General features: G+C 36.6%; 1 protein-coding gene across 2 annotated transcripts; it reads right to left on the reverse strand.

Moving 5' to 3' along the window:
• Window positions 1-898: 898 nt before the first annotated feature.
• Window positions 899-22,312, reverse strand: LOC133315124 (phosphatidylinositol 4-kinase alpha 2-like). 2 transcript variants are annotated; one of them, XM_061516696.1, is made up of 26 exons: window positions 21,139-22,312; window positions 20,616-20,957; window positions 20,330-20,491; window positions 19,744-19,914; window positions 19,435-19,593; window positions 19,206-19,333; window positions 18,766-19,072; window positions 16,211-16,379; window positions 14,814-15,031; window positions 13,412-13,570; window positions 13,104-13,286; window positions 12,029-12,553; window positions 11,569-11,928; window positions 10,263-10,477; window positions 9,061-9,244; window positions 8,741-8,877; window positions 8,507-8,657; window positions 6,956-7,222; window positions 5,710-5,787; window positions 5,466-5,510; window positions 3,863-4,035; window positions 3,561-3,756; window positions 2,796-2,936; window positions 1,808-2,016; window positions 1,451-1,612; window positions 899-1,339 (listed from the first exon to the last, which is right to left on the reverse strand). In XM_061516696.1, exons 1-26 carry the CDS (start codon window positions 22,141-22,143, stop codon window positions 1,081-1,083), a joined length of 6,105 nt encoding a protein of 2,034 aa, XP_061372680.1. In that variant the 5' UTR covers window positions 22,144-22,312; the 3' UTR covers window positions 899-1,080. The 2 variants fall into 2 exon arrangements, with proteins under 2 accessions (XP_061372680.1, XP_061372681.1); XM_061516697.1 differs by lacking the exons at window positions 6,956-7,222; window positions 8,507-8,657; window positions 8,741-8,877; ... (12 more) ...; window positions 20,330-20,491; window positions 20,616-20,957 and having other exon boundaries at window positions 5,710-5,785; window positions 21,800-22,312.
• Between the last annotated feature and the right edge of the window lie 324 nt (window positions 22,313-22,636).

Genomic DNA, 22,636 nt, shown 5'->3' on the forward strand with positions numbered 1-22,636 from the left:
TGACAAGTGGTCCACTAATCCTGTTCATGTCAACAGTCTGACGGTTAAGAATCAGTAATATTTATTGATAAGTTTAAGGATTGATTCATTCTCATCGTAATACACACACACACACTATTTACTGTGACATTATTTAACTATAATACAAAGTTGCTTGCACGGGATTAAAGCTTTTGAATCTTGTGAGAACAGTAAGACCGTGAATATAGCTGAAAACAATAAAAAAAAATGGAGGAAAAACGCACGCACAAACAAGCAAGAACTTGTTTACTTTCCTCTAACCATTAAGATATTTCTTTAATTAAGCAAACTTGCCTCATTGTCTGTCTCACGAGTGCAATTAGTGAGGTTGATTATTAGCATTAAAATATTCTTTTGAAATCGCAGATAGCACAATTGGCAACCTGATCTCTTCGTATGCAAACTTATAATGTGGAGATTCAAATCTTGACCTTAGGGGCAAGATCATATCATATGTGTAAGTAAAAGTTAGTCTCACATCCAAAGAGAGTGATAACACATTGTGGTAGACCAAAATCTTTCCCATGAAGAAGCAATGTCCATGAAATCACCCAGAATTCATAACAATTGGAAGGTCATGAAAGGGAAGGACGCATATGATATTTGTCTTTAGATTCCATGCCTCATGTTACTGGTTGGTAAGATCATACTCCAATAGACTAGTTTGCAAATTAGGGACACGTTTGGCTGCACGTGAAGTTGCACATCCTTTGCCATCCTCAGAAACTTATTTCCAAGTAGGATAAGAAGACGAGGGAGATTTTCAACAAAAAAATAAAATAAAAAGGCTAGGGAGCTTGCATTCATCACCGCAATGAAATGTATTTACCATTAATAGATTACAAAGCTGTATATTAACAGCATGAGGAACCCGGGAAAAAAATGGAAAAAAAAAAAAAAAAGATCCTTATAAATCTTCATCTGCCATTTATACTATTCCCTCCTTAATACTATAACCGTCAAAATTCCTCAAAAAAAAAAAAAAACAAAGCACAAGACAACAATGAATGTAAAATTACAAGCAACCATGTACATGGTAGGTGAGTTCTATATTATTTCTCACTTCTCGATGCCTTGCTGCAGGTACTGTATCAAGTCATAGCCAGCAGTGGTCCACTTATTGTAAGCATCTTTACACACATGGGTCATGAAATTGGCTGCTTCACGCTCACTCATCTCCGGATGAAATCTCTTCCGAAGATTGCCAATGGGGTCTCCCCTGCTGAAGCAAGGTAAACCGCTGTCCAGCATTAATGCCACAGTAGTGATGATCCCATCCATATGTTGACGGGCAGCAAGGTATCCCTTCACACACAATCTAGATGTACAGTAAACGGTGAAAGAAACTCAGCTTTTGATATATGATATGGTAAAAAGAAAAAATTAAGAGGGGAATTATTTGTTATCAAGATATAAACGCCATTACTACCTTAAAAATTGGTTCCATGTATCACTCTTCATAACACCTGATGGATCTAGTAATTGCGTCATCTCATGGCTCAGCTTAAAATGTGCACTTTCAAAACGCATATTCCCACCGGGAGAAGTTTCTAGGATGAAACCGAAGTCAATATGAACAAGCCTCCCAACACTGCATCAGCATACATAATAGCGATGGATTTATTGGACCAGTAATTTTATATACTTGCAGCAGGGTTAGAATGCAAAGGGGGCAGGGGAACTGAAGATCACAAATACAATGAACCAAGGGGACCAAACAATGATGATGTTCAATGTTACAGAGGAAACTAAGTTAAATTCAAAGGAAGAAAGACAAAGATCTTACTTATCAAAGAGAAGGTTCCCATTGTGCCTATCCTTTGGTTGAAGCAACAGACTAGCAACAGCATAACCAGCACTACTAATGATAAAGTTCTGGCGAGCAGCCTCAAAACTGCTAGACCCAACAGGTCCATAGTCTTGCTGAAATATCTCGAGCAAACCCCCATCAGTTGTTTCCCCCATCTGACTTCTACTACGTGTATTAGGCACAACCTGAAAAATGGAAGAAATGAATTACAAATCGACAAAATAAGCATCCCATATGTGACAAGAGAATAATTAACATTAAATAGAACTATAATGCCACAAAAGCAGTTATGGATTTACAGGGAGAAAAAAACTAACAGAATCTTAAACTTTGAATCTCTTAAATTATTGATTAAAACAGGGTGTCAAGACATATAGATAGATGATTTGCATTTGGAAAAAATTGATAAATTGAAATTGGGAATATATGTAATCAACAACTATATCATTTTGCTTTTTTTTCTGACACGGGCATCCCCCCACCCCCCTCAAAAAAAAGAAAAAAAATTCTCAAAGTATATCCACAATTAATATTCAACATTCAAACTCCACAACAAAGCAAATCAAAGTAATAAAGTAAAAAAAAACAAATCAATAATTGAACTAACTGTTGTAGTATACTAGGCTCTTCATTATTTTTAGTCAACCAAAATTGTGTGTTTTGAGTCCAAAACAATGTTACGTGTGATTCAACTTCTTTTGTGTCCCAGGATTGTAAAACTCGTTAAGAGTTTTAAGAGCTAACGTGAGAGTTTGACTACCATGACAGTACCACAACCTGGATTGAAAGAAACCGATTGTCCAAAAGAAATATATCCCTCAACAATAAACTTCCAAGGACTAGCAAAAGTTGCAGTTATCACTGGATTGAGATTCCACCCATTTTGATGTAGAAAATACTTTGACTGAATTACCTAGTGCCACAGAATTCTCAGTATGCTTCTGTAAATTAGGAATAAACTCACCTCTATTATACCTCTCTCAGGACCAGTAGGCAGAACACCATAAGGAAATAGATAGAGATTTAATCCGACAGCTTCAAATATATCTCTAAGAAGTGCTATTACTTGAAGGGCAAGAACATCTTGTCTACAGTCATCTCCAACCTTGAATGTTAAGAGAACTCATTTAGCCAAGAAAGACAAAAAATACAAACTAAGCACAATTGACAAGAAGAAAAAAAAAAAAAAAAAAAACTAGAGGTGCAAAACAATTGGTTTACCCAACAGTAACTGCACCCTGAACATATCGCTACTTTTTATTTGGTCCATATTCCATATATTAGTTGGAAAATTTATAATATGCAGTAATTGAGAAATCAAATATTTTTCATAGAAGACCGAAAATTACTGAAATATTTCATTTTGACAAGTCATTACAGTTTTTATGAAATAAAATATAAACTGGATCCGTTGGAACTTCAGTGGTTTTAGTATTTGATTATAACTTCACACGTGCTTATATATGTAATCTGGTCACTGCTATCAATAGAAGCTAATCTCTAGCCATCCACCCACCCACCAAAAACAAAAAAAGAAACTTCAAACAATGTGTAACTAGAGTATATATGGGTCATACTAAGTAAGAATGTATTATAAAGATTGCTAGTTCGCTATGACCCTATAGCACAATGTTTGGCAGTTGTGTCAACAGGATAACAAAGTAATTATAAACGTCAATTCTTGAATTGAATCTAGAAAGGATATCATCATAAACACAGGCCAGCTAACCTTGAAAATGCAAGCTTGTGGCTTTATATCATTTTTGTCCCCATCTCGATCAACCACGTTAAATGTTATCATGATAGGGACTTTTGCAGCTGACTGTAAGGGAATGCCGCTATCTACTCGAATACCCGTAACAAGCTTGTTAGGAGCTGTTGGTAGATATAGGTCTTCACCCTCTAGTTCAATTTTCTCCAACTCTCTATTACATACGGTCAAAACAAACATAAACTTCTGTCAGGAATAAATTGAAAATTTAACTTAAGAATTCACAATAAAAATCATGCCTTCAGACATCTTCCAAATACCTTCGGATACCAGCTCGACGTTCTTCCTTAGGGAGTGGAAATAGTACACCAGATATGGATGTAACTTTGTCAAAGAAATCAAACTCTCTTCTAAATATGTCAAGTGCCTTTGGACTAAAACCATCAATTATTCGCTGTCTTACAGCTGGCAGCAGTTCTAGAAATGAACCATTCTAAAATAAAAGCACAAACAGTTACATACTATATTAAGTATGATTTAAAAAAGCAACAGATTATAAAATAAAAACAAAGAATTTAATTTGAATATGCTATATTTTCACAAAGTAGCACAACAGAATTAAATGTAATCTGAAGCAACTATCATGTTGATGGTAAACTCAGATAGTGTTTTCCCATATCATCTTCTTGACTGTCTAGACAACAAACATAGTACACCTCATAATTTATTGTGAGCCTACAAAGGTCTGACAACTAAGAGCCTGAATATATGATTACATACTGCACCTCATTATTTAATTCTGAAGCCAAGAAATAGGCAATGCACAGATTATTATAACTGTATAAGTCTGAAACCAAAACTATAATCCGTCCTCCAATTTTATTTTTCTTAATTTCCACTTTGGGCAGTCCCAATATGCATGTCTCAATTTAAGAGTCAATATGGCAAGTTTTTACATTCCTCAATTGCTCTTACTTTTTCTTTCAAATTCAAAAACATTGAGGATAGTTATGACAATACTTGATCTGATGTATTAAACTATAACATTTTTAGAAAGAAGTGCTCTGTACTTTATCACAAAACAAGAGTTTTCTTAGAATAAATGAAAAGTCAAATAAGACACATAAAATGGTAAAGAAGGATTGAGGAAGCAATATTTCTGAAGCAGAACACGACTGAGAATCAACTCGAAAAATATGATTGATAAATTACATTTATAGATGAAGACAAAATATCATAAAAAAAATCACTCTCCATTAAATCCCGACTGGTGAGAGTGGGGTGAGGGCAATCCTTATACGCAGTTTTATCCTTGCATATTTGCAAAGAAGCTATTTTTCAGATTCGAACCCGTGACCTTTTTTTTGAATAAACCACAGTTATCCTCCACGGGAGGCAATCCTGTTTGGAGCGGGTCCAAAATTAACGTTTTAAACCCCTTCCAAAAATGGTACTGGGGAGGATCGAACACATGCTCTCACCTCCACCTGCTCAGCTCCCATGCGCCAACTGAGCTACCATAATTTGGTCGTGACCTTTTCAGTCACAAAGTAGAAGCTTTACCACTACTCCAGGCTAGCCCTGCTCATAAGACAAAGTATCATAGAATAATAATAATTAACACAAAGTCAATGCAACTGGTTACAGTGCTCACTGCTCATTAAATATTAGTTATTAGACATATCATATTATAATAATAATAATAATGATAATCATTATTATTATTATTATTAACACAGTCATTGCATCTGGTTTTGGTGCTCACTGCTCAGAATTTATTAGAGATGCCTAAATGATTATGTACATGACATGCATAAATCTTAGAACTTGACATGGATTTGAGTTTAAAACTCGTGACATTTTCATAGCAGTATATGATAGCAATAACTACAATGGATATAAAGAAATTTGCTGCTGGCATACCTTTACACTGTTTGGATCTTTTCCTACCTCAGGTACAGTCTCACCCTGCCCAAAATAAACTCATAGCTTAATCACTTAATTAATTAAAAACAAAGAACTTGTAATGAATGCATATAGTGACAAAAGGGACCATAATCCGCAGGTAAGAAAAACACAATTATAATTAAGAATAATGAGCACAACATAAGTAAAATAAATAACAATCACTTTCATGTACCAAAAATGAATAACCATAAAGTTATACCTGCAGATGCCAGATAAGAATGTGAGCAAATATGTCACTTCTTTGAGCAGCTCTAAGCAAATAACCTTCTACTAATCTCTGCAAAAAATAAATGATGCAACTGATAATTGAGTCTGAATATTATTGTATATTCAAGTGTGTATAACTGTACAAGAAGGCTCTCTATTTATAGAGACTAAAAGACCTAATGGGCTAAGCCCACAATCTAGACTAATCTAATAATAATAGACTAATATTATTTCTACACTCCCCCTCAAGCTGGTGCGTATATATCAAAAGCTCCCAGCTTGTTACAAATATGATCTATTCGGGGACCTCTAAGAGCTTTAGTGAATACAGCCGCAAGTTGATCATTGGAATTGAAAAATGTTGTCTCGATCTCCCCTGACTGGATCTTTTCTCTAACAAAATGACAGTCAATTTCTATATGCTTGGTCCTCTCATGAAAGACTGGGTTAGAGGATATATGCAAAGCGGCTTGATTGTCACAAATGAGCTTCATAGGCCGTTGTTCACAGAGATGGAGTTCCTTAAGCAATTGTCTCAGCCAGATGAGCTCACAGCTCTGATACCAAATTGAGTCTGAATATTATTGTATATTCAAGTGTGTATAACTGTACAAGAAGGCTCTCTATTTATAGAGACTAAAAGACCAAATGGGCTAAGCCCACAATCTAGACTAATCTAATAATAATAGACTAATATTATTTCTAACACTGATTATCAAGCAAAACACATTGAAATTCCCCATAAATAAGGTCATAATATTGGCCTGATGTTATTTACACTTTTACATCACGTATTAGAGGTTATCTTCAGAAAAGGTTGAGAAACTTCCGTTTTTAAAATGTATGAGCCAAAGATGTCTCGTTCAAAATTGGATTTTCGGTTTGGGGAAATGAATTGAATTAAGATGTCAAAATATTTTGTGAGTAAAGATAAAAACTTGGAGAAATAACTCAAAAATTTCCATAACACTGCAGAGTAACTCAACATGGCGAAAAACATCTTCCCTACCCTATCGTTATATATATATATATATATATATATATATTTTGTTTCAGTCAAATGAACTTTTCAAAATCTTACCCATGTGATTACATGACTTAAAGCAAAAGGCTTAGTCATGCTGTAGACGTTAAATGGTGAAAGAAAAAAATGTACAATCAGGTTTTATGTGAAAAACAGGAGGAAAGCACATACTAGTGGGATAAACAATAAAATTAAGTTTCAGAAGATATCTAACCCCTTCATCATGTCGCAAAGACTGCACCAGCTGTGGCATAAAAAAGGTCACTCTTTCAGGAGGATAGGTTTCCAGAACCCTTAAGACATATGCCATGACCCGAGGATGCCCCTTGTATGCAGGAGTAAGGAACTCCAGAGCTTGTGTAATAGAACAAGGAGCCCAATGAGGCAATTGTTGCAATAGCACTGAATTATCATCAACAGCCTTTGGGGTAATAAAGTAAGGTAATGCTTCTGGTATGTTGCGCACGTCCACTATATGTGCCTGTAAAGCGAAGCCACTATGTGATAATTTACAATATAATGACTTTGGATGAGTCATAAGAGTGAGAGAAGCTGGGATCACAGGAATGAAAAAATAATATAAAAGAATGATACAAGTTACAGAACACAGGAACAAATCTCCCCTTAAGTGTTTCTGATGTAAAGTGAGGGGAAATGGCAAAAATACCCATAAAACGGGTTCAATAATGTACAAAATGACTACCGCAAATTTCTGGGATAGTGGCTGCAATTTGAGGTCACACTCCCACAACACTATCTGGTTCCCTTAGCAGCCGAAAACCGCAACATGCCACTCTGCCGCTATAGTGTGATTGATAGGTATGTATAAAACCATTTGTGTGCTTTCTTTTTAACATCTTAAGCTTTTCAAGTTAAGTTGATCCCCAACAAAGGTATTACTGGGTTTAGTTTTAATGTCTCATAGTCTTCTATCACTAAGGTATTTGATACAAGTTAAAGGAAACGTGTTTGAGCTAGAGGTTTTCTTCATCTACATAACTCTAGTTTGATCTTTATTTTCTGCAACTTTCTTAGTTGAGTGTTGATGTTCTATATTCTTGAACAGAGGACTACATTTGATTGTAAGGAGCTAGTCTCCAGCATCACTAATTTTCTAAAGTAAATTTCAAGTTCAAGTTCCTGATAATGTACAAGCTTCCCTTTGGAATTAGTAGTAGTCTATATCCTTCTGTGATTAGGATATTCATGTGAGGTCAATCGAAACATTTGTAATGTTTTCTTTTAATAGAATGATCAGATTATGAATGCTGACAACAAATTGCTTTATTTTCAGTTGTGCGAAGCAATCAAACTCTGTGTGGCTTCTAGGTTTGTTGCCTTCTCAGCTACTACTCCGATTATTTTTCTTTTCACACCACCTAGACAGATTTCTTTGGTAGACGACAGAATAAAGCATTATTTCTTTCAAAACCTTAGTTTGCCTCACACTTGAATTTTCCCTATCAAAACCAAAAACATATAGCAGCATACTGTTTGCACTTTGCCGCACCCAAAACCAATTGACCTTTCCTTACACCACATTATCTTGCTTTAAGACTCCTCTAGCATTTACCTACCCACAATAAACCTTTGATCCTACACTTTCTACCATAAATTTAATCATAATCTTCCACTTTCCAATATCAAGAGAACATAGGGAACAGTATTTGCTCCAAAAATTAAAATTTTGACTTAGCCAACTCCCATGTTCAGACACTACTGACTAGGACTTCCTGCTCACAATATTTATTATAAAAAAATGTACCTGAACCAGCTGAGTTACTTCGGTCTTCACAAATGCGTTGGTCGGGAACCTTGAGGCCAAGCATAAAGCAATCCTAGGATCAACAGCGAAGGCAGTCCTACTATATTCTATCCATTTATCTGAGCTAAACTTGGGTCGGGAACCACTTTCTCTGAAAATACATACCAATAAAATAAGAACAAAAAACGAAAAAAAGATGTAATGAAATTCCAGGTGTCAAAAAAAGATATATACTTTGTGTTAGTTGGTTGCGCCCAGACCTCAAGCCTATCAGCCTCATGTTGGCATAGCATTAAGAGTAGCTGCCGACGTTTTTCTCTGCCTACAGCATAGTTCTCCATTTGACCCCAAACAGGATGATAGTGATCATTCTACACACATGTAAATATTAGGACAATTGCACAAAATATTTTGAGTCTCTTAAAAAAGTTAAAACCAATTTGACAAACAAAGACCACCAACACAAAGGACATGAATTTAAAATTTAACTCAACAACTATTGTTCCAAAGCCCATAGTGTAAGCAGATGTCAATACTGGACATAGAACTATTACCACATCAGCCAAAGAATTCCCATTTTCTTGTCCATTTCCTTTTGAACCAAATTGAACAACATCTCCTTTCACATTTGAAAGGTAGTGAACAAATAGAGAAACGGACTGAGCCTCACACTGAGCAAAATTTGTATAGTTTGTATCATACCACTCAGGCTCATAAGCAAACCAACCCAAAGAGGCCCTGCAAATGCACCAAATAACACTTCCAATTAGTCCCAAGAAAGGTGAAAATAATGAATCCAATTTGGGTGGTTAACTTTACAAGAAACTAATTGCAATAGCAGAACAGCCAAGTAAATGTAAAGAAGCATGCCGTGAAAATATTTTAAAAGGCCTAAGAAATATAGATTCATGAAGAGCTAACATGAAATACCAGGCATGCCCTTTACAGTTAAACCAGATCCCCCACCCACATATTAAGCAAACTAATCAACCTCCAAAAGTTGCAACTCAAATTGAAGACCATGATGGATTTAGCATTATTAAGAGATACAAATATTCATTATGGTTTGTTCAGAAAAAAAGATCAAACAAAAAAAAAATACAAAAGATACACTGTTTACTTTGATCATCTCGGTACTGCCCTGAAAAAAAATTTAACAGGGCAAAGCATTCACCTTTAATTGCCAATATATAAAGCGCACAATAAGTTTCAAACATTATTTATTGTATAGATTTAAAAGACAAGAGTAGTTAAAATTTAATGACATTCTAGTCATGGAGCAGATAATGAGAACATGCCCAAGATTTGGCATAAAAATTCAAGTGACAGGTTTAGAGACCGAGTTAACTTGAGCAGAGTTAATCTATACATGACTTCACCATTTCTAAGTTACTCATCCCAGCTAAGTCCTCAGAAGCATATTGGCATGCAGAAAAAATTTTACCATCTAAAAATGAAATGGGCCTAAATTGCACATTTTCGAGAAAAACCTTCCAAGCCACCAAATTAAGGGAATTCAAACCATGTAAGAAGAGAGAAATTGAACAGAGAAAAGAGTTTCTTATCTTTCATGAAATACGGAAAGTGCTAGCAAAATGCACGTTTTGTGTAGAAGAATACACAAATTGCTCAACAAATAATACTGAACAAAGAGATACTGCCAGCACTACTCTCAGCACAGGTAAAGAAAAAGAACAATTTAGGAGAAATGCACCAAGAATGCCAAAAAGAAACTATAAGAGACACTCATGTTCACCGATAAATCCGATCTTCCAGCAGCTGAAGCCCTATTTGAAATTTTTGCAAATTGCCCTGAAACTGGCAAGAGCAGTACTTGAGCCCTAGAAGCATGAGAGTGAAAAAAGTGCCAGTGGCTGCAGGATGGTGTGAAAAGCTCCAGGGAAGTTTTGTTGTCCCCTGCAACATCCTACCAAGAAGCAAAAGTTGCTCCACACTTTGGTGTCGAACCGCCTAAAAGAGACAAGATAAGAAGTGATCCAGGGAACAAAAGCACACCATTAATTAAAATATTTGAAATTTTTAAAGTTGGAACTAGATTGAATATCGAATACAGTAAAGGGAAAGGAAGGAACAAGGCAATGCATTGTTCAAGCATTGCAATCGTAGTTCATAACGTTAATTGCAATGCGTATCAATATATTGAATGTTGAAAAAATACCAAAAAGTTCATTAGCAATTAGTCAATCAGAATAAAAAACATAGCAACTAACATTTGGTGGCAATTTAATACCATAATAATAATATCCAATACGATCCACTAATCAAGAACTGACTATCAATTCTTTAACTATATGGTGATTCATCAATATATTCCTGAATTCAACACTCCATATCAAACAACTAAAACATAATCTTTTACTAAAAAATCCAGTAAGTTGATAGAGAAACCCAAGATTCTACATTGCTAATTTCACATTTAACTGTGCATTTTGTAAAACAACTAATTCAACCCAACAACTGAAGTTGTTAGGTGAAGAGACATTAATGGTTTAATATTTATTTTTTTAACACGCCCCTTCATACAAGAGCCCATTGGGCTTGAGGGGTAGACAATGCATAGACCCACTTACCTGCACTATGAAACTCCACAATATTTAATTATTTATTAATACAATAGGGGCAATGAAGATCGAACTCGTGACAATTTGGTCAAAGAAGTTCTGATACCATGTAAAGCAACCAATTCAACCCAACAACTTAAGTTATTAGGTGATGACACATTAATGATTTTATATTTTATTTCTTTAACACATTTAAATATAGCATTGATTAAAACATAACTACCATGTAATACCCTGACAGGATCTTTGATTAATGATTTGTTGATTATTCTCATCTAGCAATTAACACAATAACAAGTTAAACAAGCACATAGAGATAGATGAGGCAGTCATGAATGAATGAAATTTTTTTATACAATAGGAATGACCGCTTAAGATAAAAACAAACATAAATAAACATAGCAATCATTATTATGTTCAGATAAACAAGTGGCCGGAAAAGAAAATGGAAGTTAACAAATAAGGTGGGCCACTTCTAACCTCAAAGCGATCAATGAGAAATCCAAGCCATAGTCGATGAGCAATTATCTGCTCAACAGGGTCAATCTCGGACTGCAATTCAGGCTCCCCAGGGGACAGGTGAGGCCTCAGTCTTGCAGCAGGCCCGGAATACCTTGTTTCAGATGCAAAAAGACCCCGCTTGGTGTCAATTGTCCATAACCATGCATCAACAAGCTCGGCAAGAACGAGAGCTCCAAGCTGAGGTGCAGCAGAAACCAACCACGTCCATATGTAAACACCTGTTTCCATTGCATCATGGGTGGAGATATAAGCAGGACACCAGCAAAGAAGACGAAGAAGTTGTGAGAAGCCCTCCATGTTCGATTTGGATCCAGAACTCTTGTCCATAAGAAAAACATAACTCAGATAAAGGTACAAATCATAGATGCCCTAAAAGTCTAACTACTACCATCTCAATACCAGTGAGAAATGTGTTTACCAAATTTGACAACAGCAGCACAGTAGCCTGAGAGCAAGTATCACGAAATTCAGACCTGACCACTTCCCCACCTTTCTCTGCTATGTTGACAAACTGTTGAAGTAAACGCACAAACTTATTAAGCAACATTCCATTGAATGAGTCATCCTCAGCTTGTGGTTGTTGAGGAAAAGCTCCAGATATAATTCTTTGAAGCCCAGCTCCAAGCCCCGTACTGGATTGAAATCCACCAATGCTGTTATACAACCTTCTCATGCCAGCAATTTCTCCAGCGTGGTTGCACTTGACTGTCGCTGAAGCTTGATTACACTTACCAGAACTGATAACCTCTAGATTAAAAGACTCTGACGCTTTTAAGTTTGCTCCTGAAGCTGCAGCTGCGGCAGCCATGACTGCAGGAATATTTGCTGTTTGCATTGACCAGTTGTCATTTTTCCCAGTGCCAATTCGTATCTCAGATAAAAGTAAAACAACATCAATGGAGGGCTGTGCTCTTTGCCAAGTGTTTGCTTTACAAAGTTTATCCTGATGTGAAATACATGGACAGAGATGTGCAAGGGAAAAAACTGTGAGGATATAATACAAAATAGAGATTGCTTTAACAATGAAACCTATAGAAAAATTAAATGGAAAGATATATGCATTAGCAAGTAGCAAAAATCAAAATGGAAGAAATTAAGGCACAACAAAACTTATGCAACCACCTCATTTTAGGACCAATTTCAGAATGCAAGTTAACTAGAATCAGTAGGGCAGCAATATATGAACCATACTTATGCAGAAGTAAAAAGCAGAAGCATTGAAATTTATACCTCAAAATTTCTATCAAAACTTATTTTTGTGCAGACAATGATGCTCACCCACAGAGGAAAATAATATTATCCAGAATTTGACAGTTTTTCGAATAGGAATTTGTATTTTAATTTTCAAATAAAAGAATTCTAATTCTTGTTACATAACAACATATCTAAGGCCCTTAAAAGCGAGCATGGGCCCAAAATGTTGAGAAAACAATGACAAGGCAACTACAAAAATTTAGATATTGACTTTTATCAATGAAATAGATCAGGTCAACCTGCAGAAGGCCCTGGCTAGTGCATGGAGCACTTGAAAGTGATTTAATTATCCATTCACGAACAATTCTCTGATATAACGAACGGACTGTTACTGTCCAAGCAGGATCATTGATGACAGCAGAAGAAGAGTCATCATTAAATGAAAATAGCAATGAGTCTAAGCAGGATGAATCCCATAAAACCTGCAAAGATATAGTTCTAATCTTAAATATGCTGGAGAATTCAAGAAAAGAAAGCAGACGACACATTAGGCAAATTAATACATCCACAGGTACATATATTTATAACATACACCGATAAAAATTACCTGTGGAAACCTATCTCTAAGTTGAGTCAACAAGTTCTCTGCAATATCTCGTATATGATCCTCCCTTTGAGACAGACTTTTGATTAGAAAACAGGTATGTACTGTAAGTATTGAGTCTCGGGTATCAGCTTCATGGCCTATTTCAGAAACTCGATCTTCCTGAAGGCAGACCAATCAGTCATGTACATATCATGCAGAGACAAAATAACAACATACAATCAGCCTTTAACAAAGATAAAGACATAAACAGGTACATAAATGAGAGGAGTAGCATGTCAGCTAACGACAACCATTAGGTCACAAATGCCAAATCTAGATTATATCACCATATAACAGTCATGAAGTCAATTAAAAGGGTATGAACATGTTATGACCCATTTGCAAGGTATGGGACTTGGAGTCCCACATTGGTTGTATGAGCAACTAATGTGGGGTTTATAAGGTCTTGGGCACTCTCATCCTTTGAGTTAGCCTTTGGGGTGATGCATCCCAAAGTTCTTATCAAATGGTATCAAAGCCTTCCACTATGTCTCCCGGTTGCAATCGAGTGACGCGGGTGGTGATGCTGACATTGCAGTGTTCGCCCGGAGCTACTAAAAGACTAGCGCAAAGCCAGCCCGCATGGGCGTCGGGGCTGCGGAGTGTGGTGGGGTGTTAGGACCCATTTGCAAGGTATGGGACTTGGAATCCCACATTGGTTGTATGGGCAATTAATGTGGGGTTTATAAGGTCTTTGGCACTCCCACCCTTTAAGCTAGCTTTTCGGGTGGTGCATCCCAATTCTTATCAGAACACCATACTCACTTTCAAAAAAGTGTCAAGTAAAAAAACCACTATAATTAAAATCATAAGCATAAATTTCGAGAACCAATTTACTTCAATGAAAACTCGTGATTTTTATAACATATTTCTCGTCAAACTTTCTGCACAGATTGATTAAATTGTCAGTGCTTCTTAATAAACAATTATGAAGATATAATACTTCATTGATGGATAAATACAACCTAAGGTTCAGCCAGCTTTGATGTATTCATAATAAAAAAAAATCTATTAATGCAATAAAAGTAACATTTTCGAAATGAGAAACATAAAGGAAATAGAATTGTTTTGCATATATATACATAGGCATATTTGCTACCACCTTAAGCCTTTGGGGTGAATAGTAAACAATGTTCTATTGGAACATGTTCAATGGGTAGATCAAATTTAGATAAGAACTACTTATCACTAAGTAAACATGTCTTGCTCCTTTGGGTTGAGAAGCTTATGGCCCTTATGAGTACACATAAAGGGAAGCATTAGCAGGTTAGACACAATTAAGTTAGTTGAACCTGTTTCCAATCAGCTTAAGCTTTCACAACAACTGTAGTCAAAGTAAAACCTTTGTGAAACTAATGCCTACCAGCCATGACACAGCTGTTTCAAAGGCCCTGTGGACAATTGCTGTTAAGCACTGGAAGACAGCGGGCATTAGATTTGGAGTCTTGAGATATTCAAAGACACAAGTGAAGGCACTTCTAGCAGCATCCATAGTGGTGCCACCATTTAGGATTCCGCCATTGCTGCTGAAGCGGATGATCTCTAGAAAAGCTACGGCAAGAAGATAAGTAGCTTTCACTCCTACAAAACAAATAAATAAAAGAAAAACACCACTATAGTCATGTCATGATAGAGTGAAATAGTACAAAAATTAATACTGGAGTTAAGGGGCAATGGGATAAATTCCATCCCAAACAGAAATCTAGAAACCACATTATAAATTATAATTTTCTAGTCTGTCAAGCCAGAAAATGTGTAAATTTAACCATGACCCACACGAGACTTGAGAACTTAAATATAGAAAAAAGGGTAAGTGAAATTTGAATTGCTTGTCAACGGCACAAGGCTATGAACAATTTGTGTGTGTTAGTCTAGATAAAGAACTATGGTATATGTTAACAACATCAACTTCACCTTTAACCCAAACTACTTGGGGTCGGTAGTCGATGCAAATAAGAGCAAAAACAGATTAACGGAAAAGGAATAATAAATAAGAAATGTAATATATATATTTATATATCATAAGAAATAAGTAAATAAATAAACTGTTGAAAAAAATCTACTCCTCCACAATGCTAATAGTTTTCCTCCATTCCGTCCTAAGACAAACAATACGTCAATCTTTCTCACTTCATTAAGTCTTATTTTATTAGTTTTCCCCAAGTAAGTTATGGCTGACCTCTTCCTTTCTTTATGTCATGTTCTCGATAATACATGAGCATCTAGGAGTCTTCCTTCTTTTTGTCATGTTCTCGATAACAAACTTATACTCTTACATGAGCATCTTGGAGTCTTCAAAGAATACGGTATATGTTAACTAATATGTAAATTGTAAAATTATTAAATAATTAAAATAATCACATTAACCATTTATATTTATGTCATAAACTAAAAATGGCTAAGTTCACACTTCCATATAAAATGAAGTTAATCACAAAACATATCATGTAACAAATAATCAGTTATCTAGATGCTTGTCCGCAGCACAAGGCTATGAACAAGAAATGTCAATCGAAGACATGCCAGCACATGTTCAAACATGTTCAAAGACTGTCAAAGGCATGAGTAATATCATCCTGAATTTACAACCTATTGTTTCCAAAAGCAATGTGTCTGAAATAGAAAGAGGTGTTATACAAGTGACGGATCTGGTAAGTGCCCAACAGGCTAACACAAAACGCAGCACCTCTCTAAGAATCTGAAGGTGTTGACGACTCATAGACTTGGAAAGTTAATGAATATAAAGTAAATGCATTCCACCTGAGATTGTGGTCATTGCCGTGACATCAACTCTCCCTCCTAAAGCTGCAGAAAGAGCAGTTCTCTGTGCAAGAGCAGCTTTCTCATTGCCACTTCCTTGGCGACTTCCTGGGTTGTGCAGAGCATTTAGTTCTAACTCATCCTCGAGCCATTTCACCGAGCTAACAACCTGGGCAGAAACAGAGAGATATAAAAATAAAATGTCAGACTGGTACACAGTATACAATTAAATTTTGGGGGTTGCAAGAGAAAGCTATTGAATTAATAATATCAAGATAATCACAGGGAAAAAGTTAAATTTGATGGTAAGAATGGCAACTTTTCTTTAGGATAAAGAGACTTGTGCAAAATAGAAGGCCACAAAATTTTACAAGTTAAAAAGAATATCAAGGCCAAAAACCATGTAATTCACAACTATGCTGTAAAAATAAGGAGGGTTCCTGCAGTTGACATAAAGCTCAAATTAGCAAAAATTATATTACAGAATCTTAGTAATTTTAAAATATGCCATCAAATGAATCAAGGTCAACTGACAGATGCAGAATACACAAGGAGAACAACTATTAGTTTGCATAATGTGATTGATCACATTGTAAAGAGACATGGTTTTAGGCAGGTAGTTGAGGACTTAATTGAGCTTTGATATTTGTCGTCGGCCACTTCTGCTTCCTATGTGTTGAATTTTGATAATTAATATCATCTGTTCAGCACATGTCTAGATTTTGAAAACTAATACGACCTATTTTTATAATAATGGGTTCAAGATATTAGAATTACAATTTAACCGATCCATGGATACAAGCTTACCTATCAGTTTCCCTAACTGTCCCTAGCAAGCTAGGTTGAAACCTTGAAACCACCATATTTTGGAAGTATGGATCCATAAAAATAGTGTGAGTACCATGCAATATAAATGTTTGATATTATGTGCACACATAGGGTACAGTCATAAATTAAATGCTAACCTCCTGCTGGTAGACTATACAATTGCAGAATTATCATATCCTTTTATTTATGGAAGGAAATATGTAATAAATTCCAAAGAATCAAGTTGTTATTTCAATATTTGCATCCTAACAATCATGACATGCTCCAAAATAAGGCCTTTATATTAGTTCAGATCCCTATGCTAACCCATCCAACCAAAGTATTCATGCATTGAACTAAACTAATTGCCAAAGTAAGCCAGATATCTCGGCTAAAGCATTCAACAAAGAAGAGATGCAATAACATTGAGGCGAAATCTTCTAACACTGCTTCGCACAGACCTAACAAAGTTCAGCCTAAAGCACATTTTGTCCATGAAATGGCCACTCCATTCCTACCCCTAATCCACAATAATAATTAGTTGGGTACAAAAAAAGGAACAAATAATCATTTCACTCTGGGCATTGGTTTCGCAGACACAGAAATCCTTATTCCCTCCTAGAGGTGAAAATGGCCATTCCCAGTAGGCTGGAATAATTAATGCTTGTTTGGTTTCCTTATCTTAGAATGATGACTCCATTCTATATCAATTCCACGTATCAAATATAAAAATGGAATGAAATGGAATAATATATGATTCCATTCCCAAAGCAAACCAACACTGGAACAATACTGGTTATTCCACTGCAAACAATTCTGTTCTTAGGTTCTTCAAGAAGGAAAAATAATCAATTCTGAGTACCAATCATACCCATGTATTACAAGAAAAAGATTAGCCATAAGCATAGCACACCAAATCACCAATTAAGTTAAAATTATTCAAATCAACTTCCAAGAAAACAAGGTAAGGCAGATCAAAATTGCTACTTGTGAATAGCCCCGCTTTAGCGGAGTTGCATTGCAGTGCAGCGGCCGGCCGCCACAGACCGCGTCGCGACGGTCAGGCGAAGTGTAGAGGATGTAGCGGCCGCTATTGCAGCTATTGCGCCACTACAGTAGTTTTTGCAAAAGTGTTCTCATCGTAGAAGGAAGAGATTTACAACTTAGATACAAGTGAAGATGAAGATTTGGATGTTCATGATTTCAATTATGATTAGTTCCTTAAGTTCTTTGATTTTGACATTTCACTTAAGTGACAGTTTGAATTTTGACTAATTTTGCCACTTTATTTTGTTGTGTTACATTATTTGAGACTTTAATTCCTTCAATTTGCTTATGATTTGAATTTTAATGTTCGAAATAATTTATGTTTGAGTTTGAGATCCTTCAAATTTGTTTTTTAAGTCACATTTTCATATTTTAAGTTTTATATTTGTGGAGTACAATTTAGTGTATCACTTAGGTACACTTTGCACAGTAGCGTTGTAGCGCTACCTGCTATAGCGCTATAGCAGTTTTGAGGGTCAGCCGCTACGCGCCGCTATCCGAGATTAATAAGTATGGCTAAACGGTATTGCAATCCCTCCAGATAATGATGAATCGTAAATACACTGTAACACAATAACAACGTAAGGCAACAAATGTGTTACGTTATTTTATAAACAATATACATACATAGAAAATAAGAAAATAAAGACATAATGGAATTGTTTACCCAAAAAGTTTAAAATCTTTTAAGATCAACTTACTAGTGGAGGAGTCCCCTGAGAAATTCTCTGAACAGCAGAAGACCACTCCATATTCCACATATATGGCCCACTTACAGCTTGAAGGGCAATCCCACCCATGCTTCCCACACTGTTCAGGGTACTGGAAACTGACTTTGTAGTTAGCTGAGTCTTCTGTATTGGAGGTGCAAGGCCATAAAGAGCAACATAGAACCATAGGTTGCGAAACAGTTTTAATAGTGATGGCTCCACATTTAAAGTAGGATCAAAATCAGAACAAATCGCAGCAACTGCCGGGAGCAGAGGACCCAGGAAATCTGCTCCACTCCTACAGTGATTAAGTATCAGATATGAAATCTTGAGAAAACACAATTCATCAATGACCTACTCAAATTCTCAACAAAAATTCACACATTATTATATATTGTCATATCATGTGCTCAGCATAGAAAAAGGCATACCTTCCACTTTTAGACTCAGCAGCTAAACCAACATCTGAGCACAGGGAGAGCAATCGATGGCGATAATCTGAACGTAATCTATCACTAGTAAGACCACTAGCAATAAGAAGAAATCCTGCAGGTAGAGTCTAGAATGTAATTGAACCAGTGAGAATCCATTTGATATTGTATTACACCAAACAAATCAAATTTAACATGTGCTATTGCCATTTTTAGAGATATTACATACTTCAACTCGCTCAGTTGTGGCTTCAGGTGCCTCTGTTTTGCTTTCAGCCGATCCTACACTGGAAAGTTTATTCATGTAACTTCTAGTCATCAAAACCATTGTCTCACGGTAAGATTTCTCAAAACCTAAACTAGCCATTCGAGACACAGCATCAAGAAGCTGTATAGGTTGCAACAAAGACAATGTAAGATTCAAACCACAACAGCCAAAGGATTGATAGATAATTGATCAAAAAGGAGGGTCGTAAAATAAATTGACAGAATTTCATATCAATTTCAGAATACATGCTCTGAAGACAAAGTTCCATACTCGGAGTCTCAATAAACTAGGAGTTGAAGCATCACCCTCTTCTAAGCTTTCAATAAAAAGAGGTAATATCACGTCTACCAGCTCAGACTTGTTGACTGCAACACTCAGTTCAGCAAATAGGCGTATAATATTAAGCTGTACAAAAGGAACTGCAGGTTTCTCTTGGTTGTCCTGGGAATAAGATTCCGTAAACAAGCAAATATTTTAAAACATGGATACATAAGATAAAAATAACATGCCTAAACTTAAAAAGATGTCAATGATTTTGGAGCACAAGAAACAAGTCTAACAAAACAGGAAAAACCTACCGACTGTATGAAAGAATATAATTACAAAAAATATTTATGAAATTGAGGGGAATGAACACTGAAGTATCTGAAGACACATATGCACTGAACTCCAGAAAATGTTGAGAATGTTTGAAATACCAAATCAACATGTATATCTGAATATACAGACATAATATTTTTTATATAGATATGCACAGGAAAAAAAAATAGAACAATGTTGACACGACCAGATATATATTTATTTCTATTTATTATCAGTTTCTGCATCACGAATATGTGAATATTAGTATATGAACCTGTTCCTGGTAATCATTCCGTTCACGTATGCTTTGGGCTAATCCCATGATGTATGTGTCTACAGGGGCCCGCTCCTTATTCCAGCAGGATTCAATAATCTGGCAGCTGGCCTTTGTGACACTCTCAAACATGGCTCCCTGGTTGTTGCTCCATGTATCAGGCTGCTACAATAACATTTTGAAAATATAAGAAGTAAAAAAATTCATGTAATTGAATGTCAACTAGAATGCAAGTTTGAAAAGAAAACGTCAATTGAAATATCATTCAAAAGTAACCAAACTGCACCTGAGCACAAACGTTAAGAACAATTGGCTTAAGGCGAATGAGCAAAATACGCAACGGCTGACCTCCTCTGGTGATAGCAATTTGTGCTACCCCAAGAAGCAAGGAACTGAAGAGCTCTTCACACGTTCTCAACTTCCGCCATCCAGATAGTAAGCATGCCTCGGCAGCATCTATCAATATCGCAACTGCCTCATAAACCAATCTCTTTACAGATCTCGAATCAGAATCCAGTGCCGAGAGGCTCTTGATTTTAAGTCTCACGGCAGCTCTATAAACTGACAGTTTAGTATTAATTCTTGCTTTCAGAAGTGACCCCTGCTCATGCCAATCCCTCTTCCTTATCTGCAAGAACTTGCCAATATTCAAGAACTTGCCAATATTGAAACATGCCTCACCCCTTTGATAAATCTAAATTTTAACTACATTCCCCAATCCACAGTGCGTAAACCAAAATATTCTCACGTAAACATAACAAAGAAAATAAATAAATAACACCGGGAGAGTAGTTATTAAGAAGTTTTACCTTTAGAAAAACAGAAATAGACTGAATCTGCTTCTTCCCAATTAACCTAACCTGCTCCAAAAGGGTAGGATCAATGTGAACCTTTTCCAATACGTGAGCAATCAACTTAAAAGCTATCTCTTGTCTCTCCAAGAACTCCACAGACTCTTCCTCGAAGGAAGCAACTTGTTGGCCAGACGAGACTCCACAAGGACCACCATCATTTAAACCCAAGTTCTGTGCCAACTGATCAGCATTAGTCCTCCAAATATGGTTTCCGCCATTCGTCATGGCCGACCCTCTTGAAGAGGCAGTGCTAGCCTCATCCATAGCCTTAGAAGCCGCACTGCTCGAAGAACCAGACACATTGCTCATCACTTCATTCACCGGACTGCCATTGTAATTGGTTTGAGATTGGTGGTTTACACTGAGGGGCGAACTCTGAGACGAAGAAATGTCAGAGTTTCCGGCAATGAGTTCCCCGGCGACAGGGATGATGGGGGCCGCAAATTGATCGATCAAAGAAGTCACCAATTTATCTGCATCCGAAGATGAAATTGGAAGAAAGTTCCGCGACAAAGCGACCAAGAAAGCCCTAGCAATGCCGGAGTGCTGTTCACCGATCGCCGATATCACTACTTCCCCGGAGAATCCGGCGACCTCCTCGGCAAAATCCGACGACAATTCGGTGGCTTTGGAGACGTAACCGAGGAAATCGACGAAGAAAGAGGTAACGTAATCGGCGCTAAAGGGGTGGGGCCAGAAGGATTGAGTGAAGGAATAGGGAATGGAGCGAAGGAACTCGACGGCGACTGACTTAGGCCGTAGATCGGTGGAATCGGGGCACTTGGACAAGAAGCGAGCGACGGCGAGGACGGCATTGAGCTGAGAGCGTGAAACCCTAGGACTTCCGGCCGATAGGTACTCCGGCGGTGGACATTTGTCGCATATCCATGAGAGTTTGTCGGAGAATTGTGATGGATTCTGCGCAATCAGGTCGCATAACTCGATCAAAGCTTCCATCATGATTTAGAGGCAAAATCCGAACACGAAAACGAAACGAGAGGAATTGCTCCCAATGAGGGATTCGTGTTGACAACGAAAGTTACAAGATGTGTGTGGCATTCAATTCTCTCTCTCTGCTAAGGATGCAGCAACATCGTTGCTGTTGTTCTCGTCATTGCCGTTGCCATTGTCATGGCATGCTTTGTTTTTCCTTTTTAATTTGTTTTTCTTTTTTTTTTATATAATCCCCGTTTGGCCTCAGATGATTTTAGATTCGGGTTTTGACTCTGTCTGGGATTAAAACTACAATTACAATTATAATTATAATTAGCTTTGGGATAGTGGGCACCTCAGCCTGCGTCCTGTCCCCTGTGCCTGTGCGGCACGGCACTCTCTCTCTCTCGCGAGTGGTAATGAATTTTTTCTTCTTCTTTTTTTTACATATTTTTTCTTTTTTTGGATAATAATGATAATGAATCTTTTCAATTCATATATATATATATATATATAGGAT

The sequence above is a fragment of the Gastrolobium bilobum genome, unplaced genomic scaffold (assembly GCF_033153095.1).
Source record: "Gastrolobium bilobum isolate Gb01-03AN ecotype WA unplaced genomic scaffold, APGP_CSIRO_Gbil_v1 utg8583, whole genome shotgun sequence".
Lineage (NCBI taxonomy): Eukaryota > Viridiplantae > Streptophyta > Magnoliopsida > Fabales > Fabaceae > Gastrolobium > Gastrolobium bilobum.

What these genes read in the sequence shown, in the direction of transcription:
- LOC133315124 (XM_061516696.1), bottom strand. Translation starts at nt 22,143, where the DNA reads ATGATGGAAGCTTTGATCGAGTTATGCGACCTGATTGCGCAGAATCCA. An exon ending in CTCAGGGGACTCCTCCACTA is followed by an intron (nt 16,380 to 18,765) that starts GTAAGTTGATCT and finishes GTTTCTGCCCAG; the next exon opens with GTTGTTAGCTCGGTGAAATG. An exon ending in GGGAACCTTCTCTTTGATAA is followed by an intron (nt 1,613 to 1,807) that starts GTAAGATCTTTG and finishes ATGCTGATGCAG; the next exon opens with TGTTGGGAGGCTTGTTCATA.